The sequence below is a fragment of the Thunnus albacares genome, chromosome 5, assembly GCF_914725855.1.
Source record: "Thunnus albacares chromosome 5, fThuAlb1.1, whole genome shotgun sequence".
Classification (NCBI taxonomy): domain Eukaryota; kingdom Metazoa; phylum Chordata; class Actinopteri; order Scombriformes; family Scombridae; genus Thunnus; species Thunnus albacares.
The window spans coordinates 25,659,027-25,681,546 of record NC_058110.1 but is presented as its reverse complement, the minus strand read 5'-3'; the positions used below and the strand labels follow the sequence as shown (position 1 = coordinate 25,681,546).

The following is a 22,520-nucleotide window of genomic DNA, read 5'->3' as shown; positions in this document are numbered from 1 at the left end:
TGATAAAATCTTGCTTCAGTGTATATTTGTCATAGTATGACAGTGTTACATACAGTGCACCATTACTCTTTGTCTTTTGCAGTGAGGCTCTTTCCCCGCACCGTCATGTTTCTTATGGTCAGGCTTACATTTTTTTTTTTCAGTATCCACAGTTTGTTTTGTGTGCACATCTGTCATCTTACCGTTAAGAAACATCAGACTGAGTGACAAAGCCCAGATTTATAGATGATCAGAATCCAAGCATGACTTCCCAGCATTTCTGAGAAAATGGGATTTTCAGTCAGGGTGAGCTGTTAATATGCAATTGTTGCTGGCTTAACATCCCACATTATATTTTTATATTTAGGCCATTTTCAGCAGATTGGAGAACCTTGTATTTGCTTTTATATTTCAATCATCAACATCCTTTTTACTGTCCAAATTTAGATTTTTGTATCATTGTTTAGTAGATGTCTTCATCACTGTAACTGAACTGAAATATGTCAAGTGGAACCTATGGTCTTAAAAGTAAAGAAATCCTGTATTTTTTACCCATCTTTTCCCCCTTAGTCTTACTTTAGGTGTGCATTTCTTTTCAGTTGTGCCTAGTTTAATATCTGCTGTCAGGGCAGTGGAAGGTGGGAGGGGATTATTATCTGATATATGATTAATCTTTGTTAACTACTGTCATCTCCTTTTTTCTCATTTTGCACAAAAATAATAAAAACAAAGTTATAAAAAAAAAAAGAAATCCTGCATCAAATGATGGATTGAATGCATAAACATTTAATCTGGCGGCCGATATTTCCCTTTAACAACACAAATGAAACTTTCAGAGTTGCCACTGGTTAAACAGGACCAGCCATGTGGTATATTTACAGTTCTTCACAATCAGTTTACTTATTAAACATACTTTTTTTTTTTCTCTACTGGCAAGAGTCATTGTGTTTTCTTTTCACAGCGTCCTGTGGTGCATTCCTCCCCACGTCCAGTCCACTTTAAGCGATTCTTGGCAAAGATGGCGTAGGACTTGTCCATAAATGGTCTCACAGGTGGCCACATCATGAAGCGACCCAACCAACCGAGGCCCACTGCACTGTACATGACCGCAAACGCTGGGATCCCACGATGAACCTGTCAACACACAGGAGGTTAGCAGACTAGCAAAAATTACATCATACTACAGCACACATTCAGGCTAATTATGTGTTTACTGTAGTAGGATTTTCTCCATGCTGCTGCTAAGACAGAAGTGCAGACATATTTAGATGCTGATGATTAAAATGTAAATAGTGAAAGTCTGATTGTCAGGCTGGATTAAGTCTGAAGTCACATGGACTGACAGGTAACTCCTTGATTGGATGGTTTTGGTGATCGCACCATCACACCATCAGTGCTACATGGATCCATATGGGGAAATCTAATTGCAGACACTGACAGCAAGACATGCTGCATTTAACCGTGCTGAATTTGTCTCTTTATCTTCATGAGGAAATAATTGATAACTGATTTGACTGCATTTCCATATATGAATAATGATAAATAGGTAGCAACATGATGCTTAAAAGGTGTCTTGTAGGAAATATATGTAAAAACACATTAAATATACTCTGTCTTGACTCTTTTTTCACTTTACGACTGACATGAAAAATCCCTGTATTCACACAGTGACGCACATACATGTTACCTTGGTTACCAAATTTTTTGCATTAATATCTTTGCTGCATATAAAAGATCATTCATAAGACGGCTTCCTTGAACGTTCACAATCAGCAAATGGATTTTATAGTAGTTTAGCTTTTGAATTCATGCTAAACATATGCACTGCCACAAAATCCTGTATCCGGTCCACTGTGTTCCTTTCTAGGGCTGCACCTAATGATTATTTTCATTATTGATTAATCTGTCGATTATTTTCTTCTTCTTCTTCTTTTCTTCAATTAATTAATTAGATTAGAAAATGGAAAAAATGTTGACCACTGTTTCCCAAAGCACAAAATGACGTCTTCTAAAAAATGACTCAAAACAATTAATCTATATTCAGAATAGTTGGCGATTAATTTAACAGCTGGAAAGTAATTGATTTATTGACTAATCACTGCAGCTCTCCTCCTTTCCTTCTTCTTTTCAAGGTTGTTTAGTCTGTACCACAGCTTTCATAGCAGCCCAAATAAACCAAACCAAACAGGCAAATGCTCAGAGTAAATCCTCATGTTCCATCCCAGGTGTGACATGTAGTATATTATTTCTTATTATTTGTAAAAATCAGTGGAATATGAGTTTACCTCATCTTTCTCATCAATCACATGCATTTCCTCCATGGCCATCTCATAGCTGACACCCTTGTATTTCGCTCCATCATAGCCCGAAAGCGAGATGTCAACAAAATCTACCTTCCCGGGCCGGTTTTTCTGCAGAAACTGGAGGAACCGGATCTCTGTCACACATATGGGACAAAGCCCATCATACAGCACCTGAAAATGAGCACAGAATAGATGATAACAGTGTGGCTGTCTTCAATTTTCGGTTTCAACCTGTGATGTATTTCACAAGCGCACAAGGGAAAAATGATCAAAGGTGGAGGAGAGAGTTCCAGTTGGCAGAAGCTGAATGGTTCTTCAGTAACTTGATGGGTTCTTTTTTTTGGTGAACAAAACTTGAAGACATTTCTGGACAAGCAGTCTAATCTGATATTTGGGTACAAATATTTCAGTAAGGTTACCTTGTCCAGTTCTGCTTGAATATAAGAAACCAAACGTCTGAGCCAGGATCGAAGGGGTTAAATCAGTACTCATTCAAACTTTTCTATACAACCACTGATCTTTCAAAAGGTGACAATAAATAGTACTGCACCCATGGAGTTCTACAAAATTAAATAAAATGGAATGAGAGCTGAAATTCGATACATTATAAATGTATAAGTTATGTTGTTTTGCATTACACTGATCAAAGGAACATTTTCAGACTAAGAACAAGAAAGTGGATCATATCACTCCAGTTCTCAGATCTTTGCGCAGGCTTCCTGTCAGTCAAAGAATTGATTTTAAAATACTGCTGTTGGTTAATAAAGCACTGAACGGTCTTCTGCAGCGTTCAGTTTTGATGCTCCACATATCTGGAACAAAATCCCAGAAAACTGCAGGTCTGCTGCAACTCTCAGTTCTTATAAATCAAAGCTGAAGACTTTTCTGTTTGCCGCTGCCCTTTATTGAACCAAATTTGAGGCTTTTGATTAATATCTTACACTGCACTGTAACTTTTACTCTCCTGTTTTATCTGTCTTACTCTGTTTTAGCTTATTTTTGTTTCCAATTTAACACTTTAAACACACTTAAATTGTATTTAGATGTCTTTTTATATTGCCTTGTGTTGCTTTTACATTCTGTCTTGATCATTTTTATGTTTTATGTAAAGCACTTTGAATTGCCTTGTTGTTAAAATGTGCTATACAAATAAACCTTCCTTGCCTAGAAATGATAAAATCATTTAAAAAAAAAGTGTGATTAATTGAAAAGTACAAGTTTTTGTTTCACAAATGATTACCTGTCTTATATTTTATCTGTTTTTATTTTATTATTATTATTTATTAACTTAATTAGTTTACTTGGAAGTCAACTGCAAAGAACTCAAAAATTCATCTGTATCTAGAAAAGTGGACTAATTTAATGTTGCTAAAATGTATTTGTAGTTATGGAAGCCCATTACCTCCAGTAATAGAAAAACATGGATGAAATGTTATGCATGACAAAACACACACACACACACACACACACACACACACACACACACACACACACACACACATGTATATATATATGCTATACTCAGGATAAATCAAAATTATGAGCTAACAGGTTTAAGTTATGATATAGCTTAGTAAGTCCAACTTATGAGATCAAAACAATGACTTATTATTATAAATCAACATTATGATATACTAAATTATGAGAGATGAGTAATACTTTTGACTTAGTATCTCATAATGTTGAGTTACCTTTAGTATTTATATTTCATCATACATAGCAGACTACTTAACTGTTCTTTTAATAGTAATAACATGTTCTCATAAATAATTATCATCACATCCAAAACATTATACTTAGCATTACTGAATGCTGTTAGATCACAGTACATAGTTGGCAGCGGCCTTTTACAGAAAGTCACCTCTGACATTTAATGCTAAAAGCTAAAGACATGATTGTCTCTGCTTTGGCAGCTGAGCTGAAGTTAACAGTTACAGTTTCACAGGTCAAGCTGAATCTGAGAGACTCTGGACGAAATTATTGATTACTGTCTTCTACCGTTAGCTGTTGGTCAGCAGCGGGCTGTCACTTAGCAACCATATCGCCAAACAGAACATTGGTAAATCAACCATGTTAGCAGTGCACGTGACTGGCTGCAGAGCCATATTAAAGGATGCACTATGCACTCTGTTAGTGAGCAGTGTGATGTAGAGACAGGCTTCACGCTCTGTTGGTCCTTTTTGAACAGTAAGAAAGTCAATCCACTCACTTTTCTAACATCATGCCGATACAGACAGGTGGTTTCTCTCTTGTAAACATGTTCGGCCGAGCATGCAGGGGATTAACCCTTCAACTTCCAACTGTTTCATTTCATGGTTTGGCTTTAACTTAACTTAGCCCCAGTTTGTGCTTCTCATGTAACCTTCTAGCATGAACACACTAAGCAATTAACCGACTCCAGCTGATAAATACTAAAATATGTAATAAAATGTGAATAACACTACAGCTCACAGAGAAAATGTCCCATTCCTTTGTTTGCAGTGACATTGTCTACCTTAACCATTAAAAAAAGTGATAAACTATTGCATGTTACACTATATAGTAGTACAGAAACACAGTGAGTTTACCTTGACACCAGACTCAGAGCTGAAGGTCCGATGCTGATGTCTGCACAGGGCAGGTGTCACTTGAATCGCCGTTTTTGCATTTACACAAGTAACGTTATGCCATCTGGCTAAACCCGACGCTAAACCTATTCTTACTTTGGAAAACATTTGGAAAAACGCTGAACCCACCACAGTGGCTTTCAAGCAACTGCCTACCTAGCTAAACAGATGTACAGCAGCTAGCCAAGTTAGCTTTTGTAACTTACACTGCTTGACTTTAGTGCAGCTAACAGTCAGTGCTAACGTTAGCTAACATTCATGTGTTACACAAGCAGTTGAGTAACACACACAGAGGTCGCCCGCTGATGCTGTTCACAACAAACGGCAGACAGAAAACCCTAGCGTTACAGCAGCAGACGGTATATCGGGTCCTCACATCTGCTTGTTTAGTTTTAGAAAGTTAATTTCTTAGGAAATATAAGTCTTCAATTCATTCTTTTGACCGGGGAGCGTGGCTGAGGAAGGCGTGGTGAGGGTGTGTGTGTTATGACAGCTGAGACGTCCCACTAAGCTGAATGTTAGTGGAGCAATAAAGCCCAAGTCCCGCCCTATTTGTTTAAAGACACACAGTGTTTTTTCTCATACTGTTGCTTTCTAAAAAATTAAAACATGATCCTGTTATTTTCTGCCAAGCCAGATGAATATGTACAAATTTATTGGATTGTTTAAGTGAGCATATTCTCATTTACTGAAGACAAAAAACAATGATGTAACAGTCATGGTAGGATAACTGTATTGAACCTATGAAGCACAGGCCCAGGTGGTCAAGGGGTCAGGGGCCCCTAGGCCAGAGCCTCTATTTGAAGTGACTGTTGACATTTCTAGCTGCAAAGTCTCAGAGCTAAGTTCAGTTAAAACTAGAGATGTCCTGATCACATTATTTGCCTCTTGTCCTTATCAAAGTCTTTTAATATTGAGATTTTTCTGTCATACTACAACTGTACAGCATACTAATGCTACAGTAACCATTCATTAATATGCAGTACAATCAATAAAGCAATATAAATCAGTTTTTTCCTTAAGAAAATATAATCTACATCACAGGCTTTCTTTGATAGTTTCATAGTGTTTTATATAGTGTGCATGGGTATATTACAGAATGGGCCCAAGCCCAGGGGCCCAAGGGCTCAGGGGGCCCCTAAGCCAGAGCCTCTGCGTGAAGTCACTGTTATTTCTTGATGTATGGTCATTTGTGTCAATAACAGAGCCCCAAAAGTCCTACTGAGAAAGAGAAGGAATAGCATAAACATTCACTTTGAGGATGTCAGAAGAAAGAAACCATCATGATAACTTTTAAGTGTGCTGTAAATCCTGCTGAGGTACAAGTGAATTTAGTTATTGAGCTGTTGGCTGCAAGTCAGCATACCTGTCCTGCCAGGGGGGGTTTACACGTCTGTGCCCATGGCTGACACATTAAAGTAACCAAAAGCAGATGTTCCCTATCTGATAGCATGATAAAAGATTGTTTTCATTTTGCCCACCCCCAGAACACACAAGCAGACACAAGCGTGCACACACAGAGTAGAAAGGGCCTCACCAGGAGCATACAACCTTTGAACAGATTTTTAAAAGCTGATATTTTTGCCAGACAGACTCTTGTCATGTGTTGAATTTAGTTTTTCTACTCATATGGATAAGGACTGTGACCTCGGGTTATGTCCGGAGGTCACAGTCTCTTGCCGGGGTTATTGTTTTTTCTGCGTATGGTCACTTGTATTTATCGTGGGAGCACACGTGATGAGATCAAAAGCCTTACGGCTGGGCCTCTCTGAGGGAGACAGCCACAGCCAGGCACAACGAAAGGGTTCATAGCCTGGGCAGGACGGTTTCAAGGATTGTGCAGAGGTGAGCTCTTATGAAATGTAGATTGTATTTATTAGAGTCTGCATTATGTGATCGTAACCATTGCTCTGAAAATGTGCAGTTGCTTATACTTTGTTCACTTCTGTTACCTGCTCCCACTATCCGGCCGGTAGATCGAACATGCCCCCTGCAGCAGCAACCAATCTAGGCTACACCCCACCAGATGGAGGCTGGGGCTGGGCTGTCGTCTTCGGCGCTTTCATCTCCGTAGGATTCTCCTATGCCTTTCCCAAGTCACTTACCATCTACTATAAGGAGATTCAGGAATATTTTTCGGTTTCCTACAGTGAGATTGCCTGGGTGTCCTCTGTCATGCTTGCTTCTATGTATGCAGGAGGTCAGTGGCAAAGGAAAACAACATTCCCACGCAGCATATTCCATTAACATTTTGATGAGTGTTTGTTTTGTCTGTTATTCAACCAAAACAGATAAAGCTACAGTAAAATAAGGTACCAAAAAGTGAGATATTTCTCTTCTCTGTGCAGGACCTGTGAGCAGTACACTTGTCAATCGCTATGGCAGCAGACCTGTGGTTATGGTCGGTGGGGTCATGGTTTGCACTGGCATGGTGCTTGCTTCTTTTGGCACTTCTATCATTCATCTATATCTTTGTGTTGGAGTAATTGGAGGTACATTTTTTTCTTCTTTTTCAATAAATAAACATATGTTTTTCCTTGTCAACAAGCCAGTAAAATATCCCTGAATTTCGGTCAGTTTCATAAATATCCCAAGAGATTAGATGAGATTATATATTGAGGAATTTTACTAGTAAAGTTGCTGCTGTTCTTTGTAATGTTTGCTTTATGCTGAGTAGTTGTGACTTATTGAGTTGTTTGATAATCAGGGCTGGACTACTAGGGTCATTTGTGTCTCTGTGTGGGGTTAACATGGGCCATTCTGTGCAATGTGTCAATATTTGCTCAAATCACAATAAAAAATATATGCCCTGTTAATACAGTGTTATAAGTAAGTAAATAAGTCATAGACTTGAGTTAAACCTTCACTTTTTGAAAATGTCTGACTAAATCAATTTAGAAAATCCACACATGCATGCACATATGGCATGCCAAATGGTCATGAGCAGCAGTGAGCAAACAAACCCATCAGACTTTAAACTTAATCTTTAATCTAGTATTGATATATACCTACTGTGGAACAGAAAATAACTATGTGGGAATAGTTGTCTGTTTTTTGGGGTTATTTTTTTCTTGAAATAAAAAGTATTGGGCCATCATGGACATAAAATAAAATGTAATGTCAGAAATAATGAACTGCAACTTTGATTAATCTGTCTTCTCAATTAAAGTCATACTATGCAGAATTTTTCCTAAAAAAAAAAACCCCAATATATATACTCATACAAAAGTAATCCCTCACTTATGACCCACTAGAAGTGTGTGGTGGTGTATGTACCCGGCCCTCTGCCTGTTTCTTTTTTTCTTGCTGTGTTCAGGACAGTTTTTGGCTGCAACCTTTGGGCAGTGGGTGTCTAGCCCCCAGCCAATAACAGCTCACAGGGTGTGAGTGTGGGCCTCTATAAAAACATAGCAACCAGGTGCCAGATCCTAAGCATGCATCCCAGAGGAAGCTATGAAGATGGCGGACACAGCGCCGATGTTCTGCTTGTTCAACAGTTGTTTGATAAATTGCTTGCACTGTCTCCCTTTGCTGCACTTACAGCAGTGAGCAGTCATAGTCGAGACAGTCACTGTCCGCTGTGTGTGTGTGTGTGTGTGTGTGTGTGTGTGTGGAGCTCAGCCCCGCCCAGACACAGACATAGAGCAGAGGACAGAGATGTTGAGCTGGGGAGGAGGGGCCAACTTTGAATGTTGTGTTTACAAGCAGGAACCGGCAAATCCTGCATAGTATGTCTTTAATAATTTATTATATAAAATGTCTGAATATGGTGAAAAATGTCTGTCGCAGTTTCCTGAAAGCCAAGCCAGCGTCTTTGAATTGCTTCTTTTGTACGATCAACCATTCAAAACCCACAGATATTCAGTTTGAATGACAAAGCAAAGAAGGAAATCCCCATAACTGAGAAGCTGGACAGGAAATATTTGAAACTTCAGCTTGAAAAGTTACTTAAAGTAATAATCAATTCTAAAATTATTTACCAATAACATTTCTATCAGTTGACTAATTGACTAGTTCTTTCAGCTCTAATAATAATGAAAATTAATTGAAATTACTCAGAACCAAATTTAGAGTTTTGTATCATATGAGCCATGGACTAATTCGTAATCTAATTGCTATTTATATTACAGTAGCTCTCTAAAATGCATCTCTCTCAATGTTTTGGTACATTTCTTACACTTTTAAAATCTTTAAACAGCATCTTATTGCATGATAATATTGCTTATCTATATTGACATGCTATAGCAGTTAAAATGCTATTACGATGGTTTTTTAGATAGAATTATGAAGAATTCTGCTTTGTTTATGAATGGTTTTATCAACGACAATGAATGTGGCATAAAAAATCTTCTTGCTAAAGCTGCTGCTGATAAAGTGTGTCCATGTCGTCCTCCCAGGAATGACATTTCTTTTTTATTATTTGGTGTAATAATCTCACTGTTAATTTGTCTTAATTTGTCTTTCACTGTTAATTCTAATAAGACAGCAGCATCACAAGTGTTCTATTGTTACTTTACTGTATATACAGAAAAATGTATTATCTATGACATGTTAATGAACCCTTTTATTATTTCAACAGGTTTTGGCCTTGCCTTCAATTTGCAGCCGGCTGTGACAATCATCGGTACCTACTTCCAGGCCAAAAGACCGCTGGCAAATGGACTCGCTATGACAGGAAGTCCGGTTGTTCTGTTCACTCTTGCTCCTCTCAATCAGTTTCTGTTTGATTCTTTTGGCTGGAGAGGGAGCTTCCTCATCCTGGGATCCATTACTTTGAACTGCTGTGTGGCTGGTTCTCTGATGAGACCAGTCAACAAAAATATCCAGCCCAAGCCAAAAACTGAGCCACCAGAGTGTAACGGGGGTGAGGAAGCTGCTACTGCTGACACCATTGCACAGACAGATGACCTCCTATCTGAAGAAACCCAAAATGAGAGCAGTAGTCAGAGCTGTATGCAAAAATTTGTAGATTTCTCACTTTTCAGACACCGGGGTTTCCTCATTTATCTCATTGGTAATGTGGTTATGTTTTTTGGCTTTTTCGCCCCTGTGGTTTTTCTGGCCCCTTATGCCAAACATCAAGGGATTGATGAATATTCAGCAGCTTTCTTGCTCTCTATTTTTGCTCTATCGGACATGTTTGTCAGACCGGCAACTGGCCTCATAGGAAACACCAAATGGATTAGGCCAAGAATCCAATATTTTTTCAGTTTTGCTGTTGCATACAGTGGTGTATGTCACCTTTTATGCCCGCTGGCATCTGGATATTTGGGTCTAGCAGTTTATGCTGTCTTCTTTGGTTTGGCTTTTGGGATGGTTTCTGCACTGCTCTTTGAAGTTCTCATGGACCTTGTTGGAGCTCATCGCTTCTCAACTGCAGTTGGGCTTGTCACCATTATCGAGTGTGGCCCAGTGCTTCTTGGACCCCCACTTTCAGGTTTGTAAATTTACAGTCACATTAAGATTTTTATTTCAAATGATACATACAGCACAACAACATTTAGGAAGTTGTAAAATGTTGTCTTTACACATGAGTAATGATGCATCTTCTCTTTCAGGAGCTCTGGTTGATATTTTTGGGGATTACAAGTACATGTACTTCGCATGTGGTGTGTTCATGCTGACGCCTGGCATATTTTTCTTCATCATGAACTACTACAACTACAAGAAACTGGATGAGGAGCAGAGGCAGAGTGTGGCTGTGAAGATGAGGACTTCTGAAGAGGCAGTACAACTTAAAATGAGCCAGGATGACAAAACAGCACATGAGACAAATGGATGAAAGTGCTGAATATGATTTTATTTTTAGTGGATGTAGAAAGATGACACTGTACAGGTTTTACTGCAGGACAGACAGTTTTTGGGCTGTTATTGCTAGAAATTACTTTCATCCTTTGATCAGGTTGTTGGACTCTTTGGACATTTGGTGAATATCTGTAGATGAACATTTGGTATTTTAATGGTTATTTTATATACAGTATGTTCTTATTATTACATTATGTGACAACTGCAGGCTTTCGATCATAAATCATCTAGAAGTGTCTCTATACCTTCAGGTGCAATTATCTTAATGGCTCTATAAGTTAATATGTTTCTTCAGTGGCTGAATATAGTCATTTTCATGAGGGACTGGTATAAGATAGTGAATAAAAACCTATAACACAGAGCCATGCTGCTACAGTTTATCATCTTCTTACCACTAGATGGCACTGGACACTACCATGTGAGAAATGAAGGTGCCACACGTCTCTGATATTAAACTGCAATTAAATAGCAGGGACCTCACTGGTGGTTTAGTTCTTTTGTGGTCATGACCCTCCAACGGGCTGCCTGATATTGTGAACGGGTTACTAAGGGTGGAGAAATTAATAAATGAGAAAATTAAATGTCTGATGTAAAGACTACTGACTTTTTTTATTAAAATCCATTCTCTACATTCCCTTCATTGTGCTCATAAAATGAAATTTTATGTTTACAGAAAATAAACTTTATTCATTCTTCACGTTCTAGTCTACAGTAAAATACGTTTTCAGTGTCATGGGGATCTGCACCACTTTAGTACAGTCATAAAAATTCAGTATGAAGTTATGGAAATGTTTTGGAATTGAACTTTTAAATAAGTGCGGGGATCCCTATGTGCATTTAATAATATGATTTAATTTGCATGTGTGTCTGAGGAGCTGAAATGCTTTACGTAGCCTCCCTGATGTAAGATATACTGTGCATATAACATAAATACATTTACCATTGCTATAGGACTGGCTTCCTCATATAGCAGTATTTTAAAGTGTTTAGTTATTCTATCATTATAGAGAAAATACCTGACAGTGGCTGAAATTTGTCATGGTAATGACATTAAACACACCAGAGGACTGACCGGTGATTTCATGCCAGGTCACACCATCTCACAGGTCAAACTTCTTATTCTAACCGTTGCATTATTACAGCCCCTTGGTGCCAAGCCTTGAGCATCTGCATTATAAGATACATGTGAGAGCCATTCAGGAAAAGAACAATGCCATTATTACAAATTTATTCTTAAATGATCCATCCTTATCATGTCCCTGCAAGGTGCATATTGACTCCCTTTTTCAGATGGACGAAAATTGCTCATGTTAGTGAATCAATAAGTTCATTTATACCGTAAGATAAGTTTATCTGAAAATCAGATAAACAGCATAAGTACATGGTTCATGGGTTGGTGGTCTTCTTTTTCAATTCCGGTTTAATTTCAAAGGGAAGCATGGATACATTATTTAAAGCTTTTGGAAATAATAGGGATCAATATGATTATGTAGATGTAGTGACATACATGACATGACATCCATTCCAGTGAAAAAGAGGTTAATGAGAGGACACAAAGTGAGAAAGTGAAGACCTCCAATTACTGGCAGTGGCCCATAAGCTTTGTATCATCTCCTCACTCAACAGCTTGAGCATAATCACTGTGATGAACTGTGACTGATGTCAGTAAATCTGACTTTAATTGGGAACAAGAAGATTGAATCCAGGCAGCGCTGCGTTCAATCCCTGTGATGACTGCTACCGTGCTGAGACATGATGTTATAACCATGCTGCTGACTTGAGCAGTTGCACCCCAAGTTCTGTTTTAACCGCTCGGTCGGGGTGTCTGTAAAGAAGGGAGTGATACTGTCTATTTAATCCAACATGTTTGTTAATAATCTCTGCTAATCTTCTTTACCCACAGCGGCAGAACTAATCTGTCTTCACAATGTTTACACTCGGAGGGAGGGCAACATCATGTGAATACCAGAGACTTAAGAGTTTTATTCATCAGCCATGTGGATGGAGCTATTAATGACACATCGCTGCTCTAAAATAAACATCAATAGCCAGGGCAACTAACGTGGTTACATAGGGCATGCTGACATGTTGTAGCAGACAGAGGAGAGCAATTGCTATGTCTGTCTATCCAAGGAGCTCTCAAGGACTCAATCACACCTTCCAGGGACTATAGAGACACTGTGTCCTGCAGTGTGTCCTAACCGACTGCCGTCCTTGATGAAACATAAGATTTACTGTGATCATTTGGTGAAAACAAGGCACTCTCAAAATCAATAATCTTTGCAAAGAGCCACTGTAACACAGATCATGGTCACCTTGATATTTATGTAGAGTGAAATCATCTGTACTTCACAGATTTTCTGCTGCACAAGCAGTCAGCATCTGAATGTGTGAAGGGAAGAACAGAGGAAGTCTACATTTTGATTCACCGTCCCCAATGCCTAGAGGGCAGCCTGAATTAGATGAAAGATATCTGTCCAAAGAGAAACACACTCGGATAACTGATTATTCTAGTTACTGTTTTGTACAGAAGTGGGCAGTTGCCAGCAGATATAAGCTCTGCATTGCACTGAGGCTAAGAGGTTGTTACTGAGAAACATATTAAAATTAAGTTAACGTCAACAATCTTTGGATAAATACCATTTTTGGAGTGTTTATGTATTTCCCATGCCAAGATGGTTTGGTATTACAGAAACTAGAACAGGCAAGAACTGTGCTGTTGCTGCTGCCGGACATCTGGCTTCCTTGTGGAATACAAAATGGCACAAAACAGAGCCGTTATGAAGACGGAAGATGTTTTTGAACTCAGACAAAAGAGGAACTTAAACCCCTAAAACTACTCAATCATGACTAATGCTTGTAAAAGAAATTGAGTCGCAAAGCAAAAGGACTTAATGAGATTATGTTACCCATAATTAACAATCTGTGAAACACATTTCCCAAAAAACCAGAACAGTATGGCTTTTTTGTCCGCCGTCAAGTCTAAGAATGTGTGAATTATCATCCAAACACACATTTACCCCACTTTTCAGAGTTGACAATGCACAGCCCCTGACCAATATCCTTAATCTGCCACTCAAAATACATTTAGCCTTTGTGAGAACTAATGTGCGTCACCGAAACACTGGTTGTGGAGGCTCTCTGCTGCCTATTAGAACCATTGTTCCTCTTTATCTGGTGAACACAGACAACCACTAAAGCTTGCATGTCTGGGGACGGTGGTGCTGTTGTGTGCATATTACAGGAAGAATACGAGGATTGTCCTGTGGATTATGATCTCTCCTTTGAATACCACACTGAATTACACTGCTATATAAACAAATCTGATTGAAGAGCTAAAGAATAACTGACACAAACTGCCTGCTTCTACTCATTGTACACACATGCACTCAGATGTAATCTGTGGAATGTGGATGATAAAAAGTAAGTGGGTTGTATCTATCAGTCTATCAGGGCAGCACACTTGAGTGACCAATTCGACCCGAGAGATAACATTGTACAATTTCATTTAATTCCTCAGTCTTGATTTGGAAAATTGCATTGAATCTAAGATAGTTCCCAATCCCCATCTGCAGACACCTGAGATAGGCATTCCAGCGTCATGTCCTCAGGGATTGACACCCAGGCCTGGGCTGAGAGTGAGAGCATGACAGAGAGACTGGGCATGGAAAAGGGAGAGGAGCAGAAATAATTATAAGAGCAACTGAGGCGTATCGGCTTGTCCTTGCCTCAAAATGAAAAGTAGGATGAAACATGATGGCACAAATAAACTGCAAGCCTATATACAGTACCTGATTCGCTCATAACATCTGTGTAATTACACATAAGGAACCTTGTAATACTGGGATTCTGTTTCCAAACTGTGTCATCTGCACATTCCTGGCCAGTACCCAGAATAATTACGTATGTCATTACCCTGGACCAAAATTGTCGACGAGCAGGGAGAAATGGTGATGACGGTAGCTCTCTCTCGAAATGTGGGAGGCATTAATGACTCACTTAGTTTGATACCCAGAGTGGACTGTGCCATTTTTTTTGCTTGTCTGAGCTGAAAAGGTTTTGAGTACACTGGCCCTTGTAATCGCAAATGAGCGCCACCGTGGCTGAAGTGAATCAGTGTCCTCAGAGGTTCTTTGTGTTTCAAGGGCAGTCTCTCCTGTGTCTGGGGCTGACATGATGAGGTTGTTGACTGTCACAGCTGCCAAGCTAAGCCCGCCAAAGGTGTGTGATTAAATTCCCATTCTTTTCCTAAAGAGAAGTAGAGCCTTTTAGAAACCTATAAACCATATGGACAAGTCAATAAAATGTCTTTAAAATAGACTCTATAGGTTTTCTCAGAGGGAAATGACAAAAGAAACTGGATGCCTTTGTGTTAGCACACAGTATGTATGAAGAGTGCTGTGGGTTTTTTTTTAAAGATATCTTGTAGTTGAGCAACAATTTCAAAGGAGCTGTCAATAGCTACACGGGTGGAAAGAAAGTCATTCAAAACCTAATTTTCTGGTTTGTAGGTTCAGAAGTATTCTTAAGTAATTTTGAAAAAAAATTGTTTCAAGGACCAGCAAACTGAAACTAAGGATAAGGCGATATATATTTAGTATTGTCAACAAATTCCATGAAAAGACTAAAACCAATGACCGAGGAATCGATCGTACTAACAAGTACTTACTGTGTATCTTATATAGCTTATTCCATTGTTGAAAAACTATCAATGAGCCACAATGTTGAACTGTGTGCCGTGTGCCTTCATTACAGTGAACAAGTACACCGTAGTTATATTTTGAATCAATCCCACATGTGCACCAAATATGTATTCAGCTCAAAGTTGTCCCCAATAAATGGAGTTTTACTCCTGTTTGAGTTTTCTTTGCCACAAACTACAGTACCCAGCTGTTGTTGAACCTTGAGAAACGGATCAACCAATCCATAAGTTTTTTTGCAATTGCCATTCACAACAATACATATAAACATTGGCAGAATGACATATTTGTTAGTGTCTTCCAAAATATGTTCCAACTGTTGCAAAAATAAAGCAGAACAGGACTCTGATCTAACTGCCACTCAAAAATGTGTTTTCCTTCTTGTTCCTACAGTTGGATGTTTGAGCTTCACTGTGCAGAATGATGTATATATATATATGTGCAGAGTTTGACACTTTGAAGGCTGTTTTCACATTCATCTGCTGAAAGTGGAAAGTTTTTGTGCTCTCATTGAAAGTCTAATTTTAAGGGATGGGCCTATGAGAATAATTTGTGACATCACAACTAGTTTGGAAGCCAGACATGGTCTAGTACACTACTTCACACAAGTGTGATGTGGAAACTTGAAGCCTCCAGTGCACAAACACTGAGAATGGACTTTTCTGTGAAGTATGAGACATCTTGTGTCCAGCAGTTAAACGTCTGAAATGAAAAAATATTTATATATTCATAGATTCTGGAATTTTTAATGAGGAGCAGATGCCATTTAAATGATTTAAACATGGTAACTATACTATGGAAAAACCATACCAGAGACACATTATTGTTACAAGCAGAGTATTTCTATATGTCATATTACATGTCTTGCAGGGATCTTTAAGGTTTGGTTTGGTTTAGGCACAAAAACAACATGATTAGTGTTAGGAAAAGATTGTGGTATTAAAATAACTACTTAGTTAGGGAACGATAGGTGTCAAAGGCCAGCATTTTTTGACCCATCTCTATAAAAACATCACACTATTTCCTCCTTTGCTCCTGACAGACAACAGCCATAATTTCTACAGCTGCTAGAAGTCTTTGTCGCTTGAAGGTATATTGTTTTAGGGAATTTGCTGGAATGACTGATGCTGTCTAATTTGCTAATAGTAAGAAAATACTAGATTAACACGAGCCTTATCCTTTCCAATTTCCAAACGACTCTACAGAATGTTTCGATTATTTATTTCAGTTTCACCTCTGAACTTCATTTATCTAGGTTACTTCTTCTAAAAACAACACAGAAAACCCTGACAGAAGGTATACATTCAATTAAAGCACAATTAAGATTTTTCAAAAAAAGAACTCATAGACAAGATAACAACATTCACTGAAGTAGTCCTAAAAAAAATCTACAAATAATAAAAACTATGATTCAGCATTATCAATGGGAGGTGGACAATTTATCATTGGATGTCACAGCACAATCAGCATGGTTTGGTTTTCCATTGTACCAATAATGTGATGACTGTCTTTGGCAGAGGTAATACGTATGGAATTGACACTTAACAGTAAGTTTTGTTTGAAGAAATGAGGTTAAAATATCTCAAACATAAAGCTGCTGTGCATACATCAGCTGAAAAATCTGCCATAGAAGCTATAATATACAACTGTATGATGTAAGATGAGGGCGATGCTTATGTTATCTATGAAGTCATCATCTATGAAGTTTGGAGGACTGACTTGAAACAAACAAACAAACATGACCTGAAAAGTTCACATGTAATTGCATATTCTTTCTGTTACATATGAGAGTAAAGCTGCAGTACAGAAGAAGCACAGTGTGCGTTGATTACGTCAATTCTTACACTTTCCCCTTTTGTTGTGCTCTTCACTCTAGTGTTTCTGAATAGAAAATTACTGTAATGACTTTTTTTTCATGTGAGGAACAAAAATAAACCATTTAACAACTTAGATGCAGAACAGGGGTCTAACAGATCTGACAGACTCTTTCTTCAGCAATTTCTATTCAATAAAGCCTTAGTTTATGTAAAGCCTGCTAATGCTTCAATTAAACTTTTTTTTAAAAAAAAAGATCAGCTACTTTTTCATCAAAGCTAAAAACAGCAAATCAAAGGTTTTCTTTGCAGTTTGTTGCTGTATATTTTTTTTTTTTTTTTTTTAGAAATTTACTTATTACACACAGCCTGCCCAATCTTCTCCAAGGTAAGAAGTTAAATTCCTATTTTAATGAGTGATTATTAATCAAATGAGTATTCGTGACCATAGTTTAGCTGTTATGTTATTTGGGGTCCTTTGAAACCTACAACTGATGTTTAAATGTCAAAATTAAACATTTTGTTTGGATGCATTTGAAGGTTAAATGCCACTGAGTGTTTTCTTTACAAGGAATGTAACTCACTGCATTCAGTGGCAGCACAACTGTGAACATACTTTGGGTTTGTAACAGTGATGATTAGAGCTGCTTTAGTCTCCTTCAACACCCACAAGAAATGCTTCGGTTCATTCAAGTGATCTATAACTAAAGACTGCACAATGCAAATGAACTTGAGAAATTTCTGTCTTTAAACCAGACACAGATCCCACATCACTTCAACACTCCTAAAATCAGTCCAGTCATTACTGTTCCTGCCGGACAAGACAAATGAATGATCAACCTTAAAATGCTTACAGTTGTATGAAGTATTTGTTGCTTCTGAAACATGTTTGTATATTACTAATGAAGCGTAAAGTGCAAACATGTAGAATATTAAAACCTATATGAGTTATTTGGATATATATTTTCATAGAGAGTTTCACAGATGCACTGAGATCTAGCTGTTTCTTTTATTTTACTGATACAGAGTGTATGCATCATCACCTGAGGGAGCTAACGCAACAGAATGACAAACAACATAAGTCACAAACTGACTCCTGTGCAGCCAATCAGCGTTAATGTATTGTAATGTATTCATAAGGTCGTTCGGTGGTGATGGATTGGCTCAGCTTCAGAAACTGGGAAGCTAATAAACAAATTTGTAAAGTCTTTATCTTCCTTTACTGCAGCTCAGGATGTATCGCCGCATGTGCAGCTTTAAATATGTCACATATATATTTTTACAGTTGAATCAAGTAGAAAATAAAATATTAAAAATGGGGTGTAAAAATGCTTTAAAGGCTGATTCTTACAACGAGCAAAAGGGCGTAAAACCTAAATCAGAAACAAGGTCGATATGATCAATTCATAATTTTCAGAAATATGAGAAAACATGTCAAAAGCTGATAGTTTAGAATTAAAACATACTTGTTTTGCAGCTGAATTACTGTAAACAGCTTATATAAACAACCAAATAAGCAAAATATACACAAAAGCTCAAAATTAACCTCATCATTGCAGAGTGGAGAGCATGATTGCAAGCGCAGGCAGCATTATACAATACCATGTTTCAAAAAGCAGCCCTCTCAGCTGTCTAAATAGGATGATTGCTGCTGGTCTGAAGGGTCCTTCAGTGAGAGGAGCTTTGGAGGAAAGAGACAGAGACAAAGAGGCAGAATATGTGGGAGGTACCAAATAAAACATCACTGATCAACTTGTTTAGTACTGTGTAGTGATTTTGGTGTGTATATGTGTGTGTGTGTGTGTGTGTGTGTGGTTGCCTAAACTGTACATACAATAATTTGTGTGCGTCTACATGTCTAAGGATGGCAGTTTTAGCTGCGCTTCAGATGAAAGGAAAATGAAAGAGTGTCTGAACCTGGGTACTCTTTTTTCTTCCCGTCTCTTTGAACATCAGCAGCGTTCATGGCCAGGTGAAGGACAGAGTCAAAGGAGGGCATCCTTTGTTGCAAGAGCCGATCCTTATTATCCTTTAACAACATGATGATCTAATTATCTCCCCATGTAACTGCTAAGTATATAGATAATAGCAACCATTTATCAGGAGATATTAATTGAAACAGACTGTCACAAATAATTAGTTGTTCTGGCTTTTGTCATGTGACACATTATACTTACACTGCCTAATAAAACAGCTGCTTTCCTCTGGAGCGTTTGTATCCACGTGAAAGTCAGTGGATCACTGCAAGGAGGAGAATTTATCGCAGCCCTGCAGTGGTTATCAAATTTAAATATCTCATTTCTGTTTGTATAATTTAAAGAGGGCCTTTAATGAATATAACTTTTTTTTTTCTTCCCAGCCTGATTCACCTGCATTATGAAAACGAGAAACCACTCTTGTCCCTTGTGGCTGATCCAGAGCTTCTTTCTGCGGATTAGCATGCTCATTACAGCCCACATCTATTCTGTCTTAAGCCATTGTCTGTGTCTCGTCAACCTGCATGTGAACCCGAATGTCAAACCTGTGTAAACTGGTTCATGACACTGAGTTTGATTTAATTAGCCAATTATATATTTAGATTAGAGTTCTGCAGGGTAATCATTCTTTAAAGTATGTGTAATTAATACAGTCCTGTTTCCAGTCATGAGGGCTAAAAAATATTTCTAATATAACACAAGTGGCAATATTTATCTTCTTATAAGAGGGGTCAAAGTTCTTGATGTCATGCGTTACCGCCATAACTTCTGTTAAACAAGTGAAAGTCCTCGTAAAACAGTGGCGCAAAATATAGTAGAGAGAACAAAAGAGTGACTTGCTCTACGCATCTACAGTATACTGTATATGTTGTTTTCTGCTGTTGAGTTATGGGAATGGCACACAGTGGATGATAGGACCATAGACTTATCAATAATGCATAAGATAGTAAGAGAAATGACAGGCACTCTGCTGGTAGGTTCTCTCCAGAAGCAAGCCATAAATTTGCAGGGCAATAATAATGACTCTTCTCAGGGAAATAAAGGCCACCCTCTGCTCCCCATAGTCATAAACCTGACTCACTCTTCCATTGGTTGGAAGAAAAATGCTTCCTCTCCCACCACACAGGAGTCATACACAGGAGGTACTTCAACCAGCCAACTTGATATGCAATCATCTCTCTTTACAGAGGAAAGAATACAATTTCAGTTTTTATATTAGCTATTTCCCTATTATGCCTGTGGAGGTGGGGAGAAATAGTGAGCACAGTAATGGTGAAATGAAGTTCACTTGAACAGTTCGGGAAAATATTCAAAAAAGAATCTCCAATAATTTTTTTACTCAGATCATCTTCTAATCCTGTTGTGCAGCCTGCTGTGTAGACTTGTTTTCTGTTTCACCATGTACTTTTTATAATTATTTCAAATACAGGTTGTCTTCACTGCATCTCTAACATGAAGACAAGATGTCCATCTCATCTTTAGCAGTAAAGTAAACTTAGGAATAGTTTGATATTTTGGGAAATACACTAATTGTTTTTCTTGCAAGGAGTTAACCATGAGAAGATCGATACTTCTCACATATCTGTCCATTAAAGCTGGAGCCAGGAGATGGTTAGTTTAGTATAGCTTAGCCTGTCTCTGCCCAAAGGTATGCCTGTATATCTCATTTGCTTAATTTGTACAAAAAGTGTAAAAGTTGTGGTTTTACAGGATGTATGTGCTAGACTAATTCTTGGCTTGGTGTAATGGCTTCCTGGCGTCTGACATGCAGAGTCCTGGCATGGCATGTTTTCGTTTAGTCATTTGTGATCTCAATTTAATAATTGCTAATGATCGCTGACGTTAGCACTTGTTCCTAGCCACTACATTTCATTCACATTATTTCGACACCTGCTGAACCATCAGCTGTACTGCACACTCAGTGCTGTGTTCGTCCAACATTATAGAAAGGAGAAAGTCGAGCTATCAGCCTTTCTGAAAACATGTTCCCAGGGTTTACTATTTATATTGGCATCTACTAACATAAGCTAGTTGAAACCTTTTTGATTTAAAAAAAATTTAAATTAATTTGTTAGCATTCATAGAAACAAACAGCTTCCATGAAAATTTACCAGTGCGACATCACGGCTACTCATGTCATTTTAATGTGGTTTCGTCCATATCCATAATATCCACCAACACTGTGTTCTAATGTCATCTTTCAATCTTTTTACCTGTAAGCTCTGCTGTCTAAAATCTTCCAAACCCTTCAGTGCTCTCTGTCCTGCTGTTATTACAGACATGTCTGAACTATCTGCAGCCCCTTGACTTACACATGGACTCGCCTCATCTGTCTCTTCTTTTGAGCCGGTGATGTTTCATCTGTCGTTGTCTAGGAGTTTATGGGAAATTGTGTTCTTAAAAAGGTCTGTAAAAATAGAACAAAAATCTTGTTTGGTTGGCATGCTTATCTAGACATATGGAGTAAACCATACGATGAACCATATAACGTGTGGCCACCCACGCAGATGTTGCACCAATCAGATTAAAGTATAAACAGTGTCAGTTGGAACTATGCCCTCTGGAGGACACGTGTAGGGAGGCACGATCACTGCAGTGACACTGCAATGACATTTGATTTAGATTAGATGTAGATTTTCCTCATCAAGAAAGCATCATATTGTTTCACAGTGTCTCCAATACAGTGGCAGGATGACCTTCTCATCTTTAGCAGAGTCGTCTAGGCTACCATCCTTTAATTTTTGACCATCCAACCATCAGAAACCATCAACAGAAACTGCAACAGAAATTTCATTATCACTTATAGAAAGGTTTTAGCTGACGTCTGCCGGTGCGCCACCTCCAGCTGTTCAAGTCATATTCATTCAGCAGTGGCCCAGAACAAATGCTCTGGGATGGAGAGTGCTGGGGTGGGTCTAAATAATCAACTTTAGTGAGCTGCCTTTAGAGTGCAAACAGCAGGTATCAAACAGTTTAGGGTCCATTTGTTGTGCTGAGTGCTTTCCACAAAAGGTTGCATGAGACTCTCTGACCTTGTCAGAAAGGTTAGACTAAGATTTCTGCTGAATCCCTTTCAAACTGCAAAGGAGACTGTCAGAGATTTGACATATCACTTACTGATTTCCTCCTGAATTATGATTCTATAACTTGCTGTAACAGCCACCTGATATCACAAAAAATAACACATCGTCTGCCCTTGTATGAGTGTCAGTTTTGGAAAGATGGATTTGTTCTGTATTATATCAGTTTCCTGACTAGTTTGGGGCATTTAGCAGTAGCAGAAAAATAAAAGAAGATACATTTACAGTATACAGAATATTCCAGCATTAGTAGCAGC

The 22,520-nt window shown here is 38.3% G+C and overlaps 2 protein-coding genes across 2 annotated transcripts; one reads left to right on the top strand and one right to left on the bottom strand.

Annotated features, from left to right (window-relative positions):
• Positions 1–745: 745 nt before the first annotated feature.
• Positions 746–5,353, bottom strand: LOC122981926 (uncharacterized protein At5g50100, chloroplastic-like). The gene is made up of 3 exons (XM_044350779.1): positions 4,850–5,353; positions 2,265–2,453; positions 746–1,113 (listed from the first exon to the last, which is right to left on the bottom strand). Exons 1-3 carry the CDS (start codon positions 4,994–4,996, stop codon positions 919–921), a joined length of 531 nt encoding a protein of 176 aa, XP_044206714.1. The 5' UTR covers positions 4,997–5,353; the 3' UTR covers positions 746–918.
• Positions 5,354–5,458: 105 nt separating this feature from the next.
• On the top strand, positions 5,459–11,324 carry LOC122981925 (monocarboxylate transporter 2-like). Its single transcript, XM_044350778.1, has 5 exons — positions 5,459–6,733; positions 6,865–7,088; positions 7,237–7,380; positions 9,468–10,325; positions 10,447–11,324. Exons 2-5 carry the CDS (start codon positions 6,872–6,874, stop codon positions 10,668–10,670), a joined length of 1,443 nt encoding a protein of 480 aa, XP_044206713.1. The 5' UTR covers positions 5,459–6,733; positions 6,865–6,871; the 3' UTR covers positions 10,671–11,324.
• Positions 11,325–22,520: the final 11,196 nt, after the last annotated feature.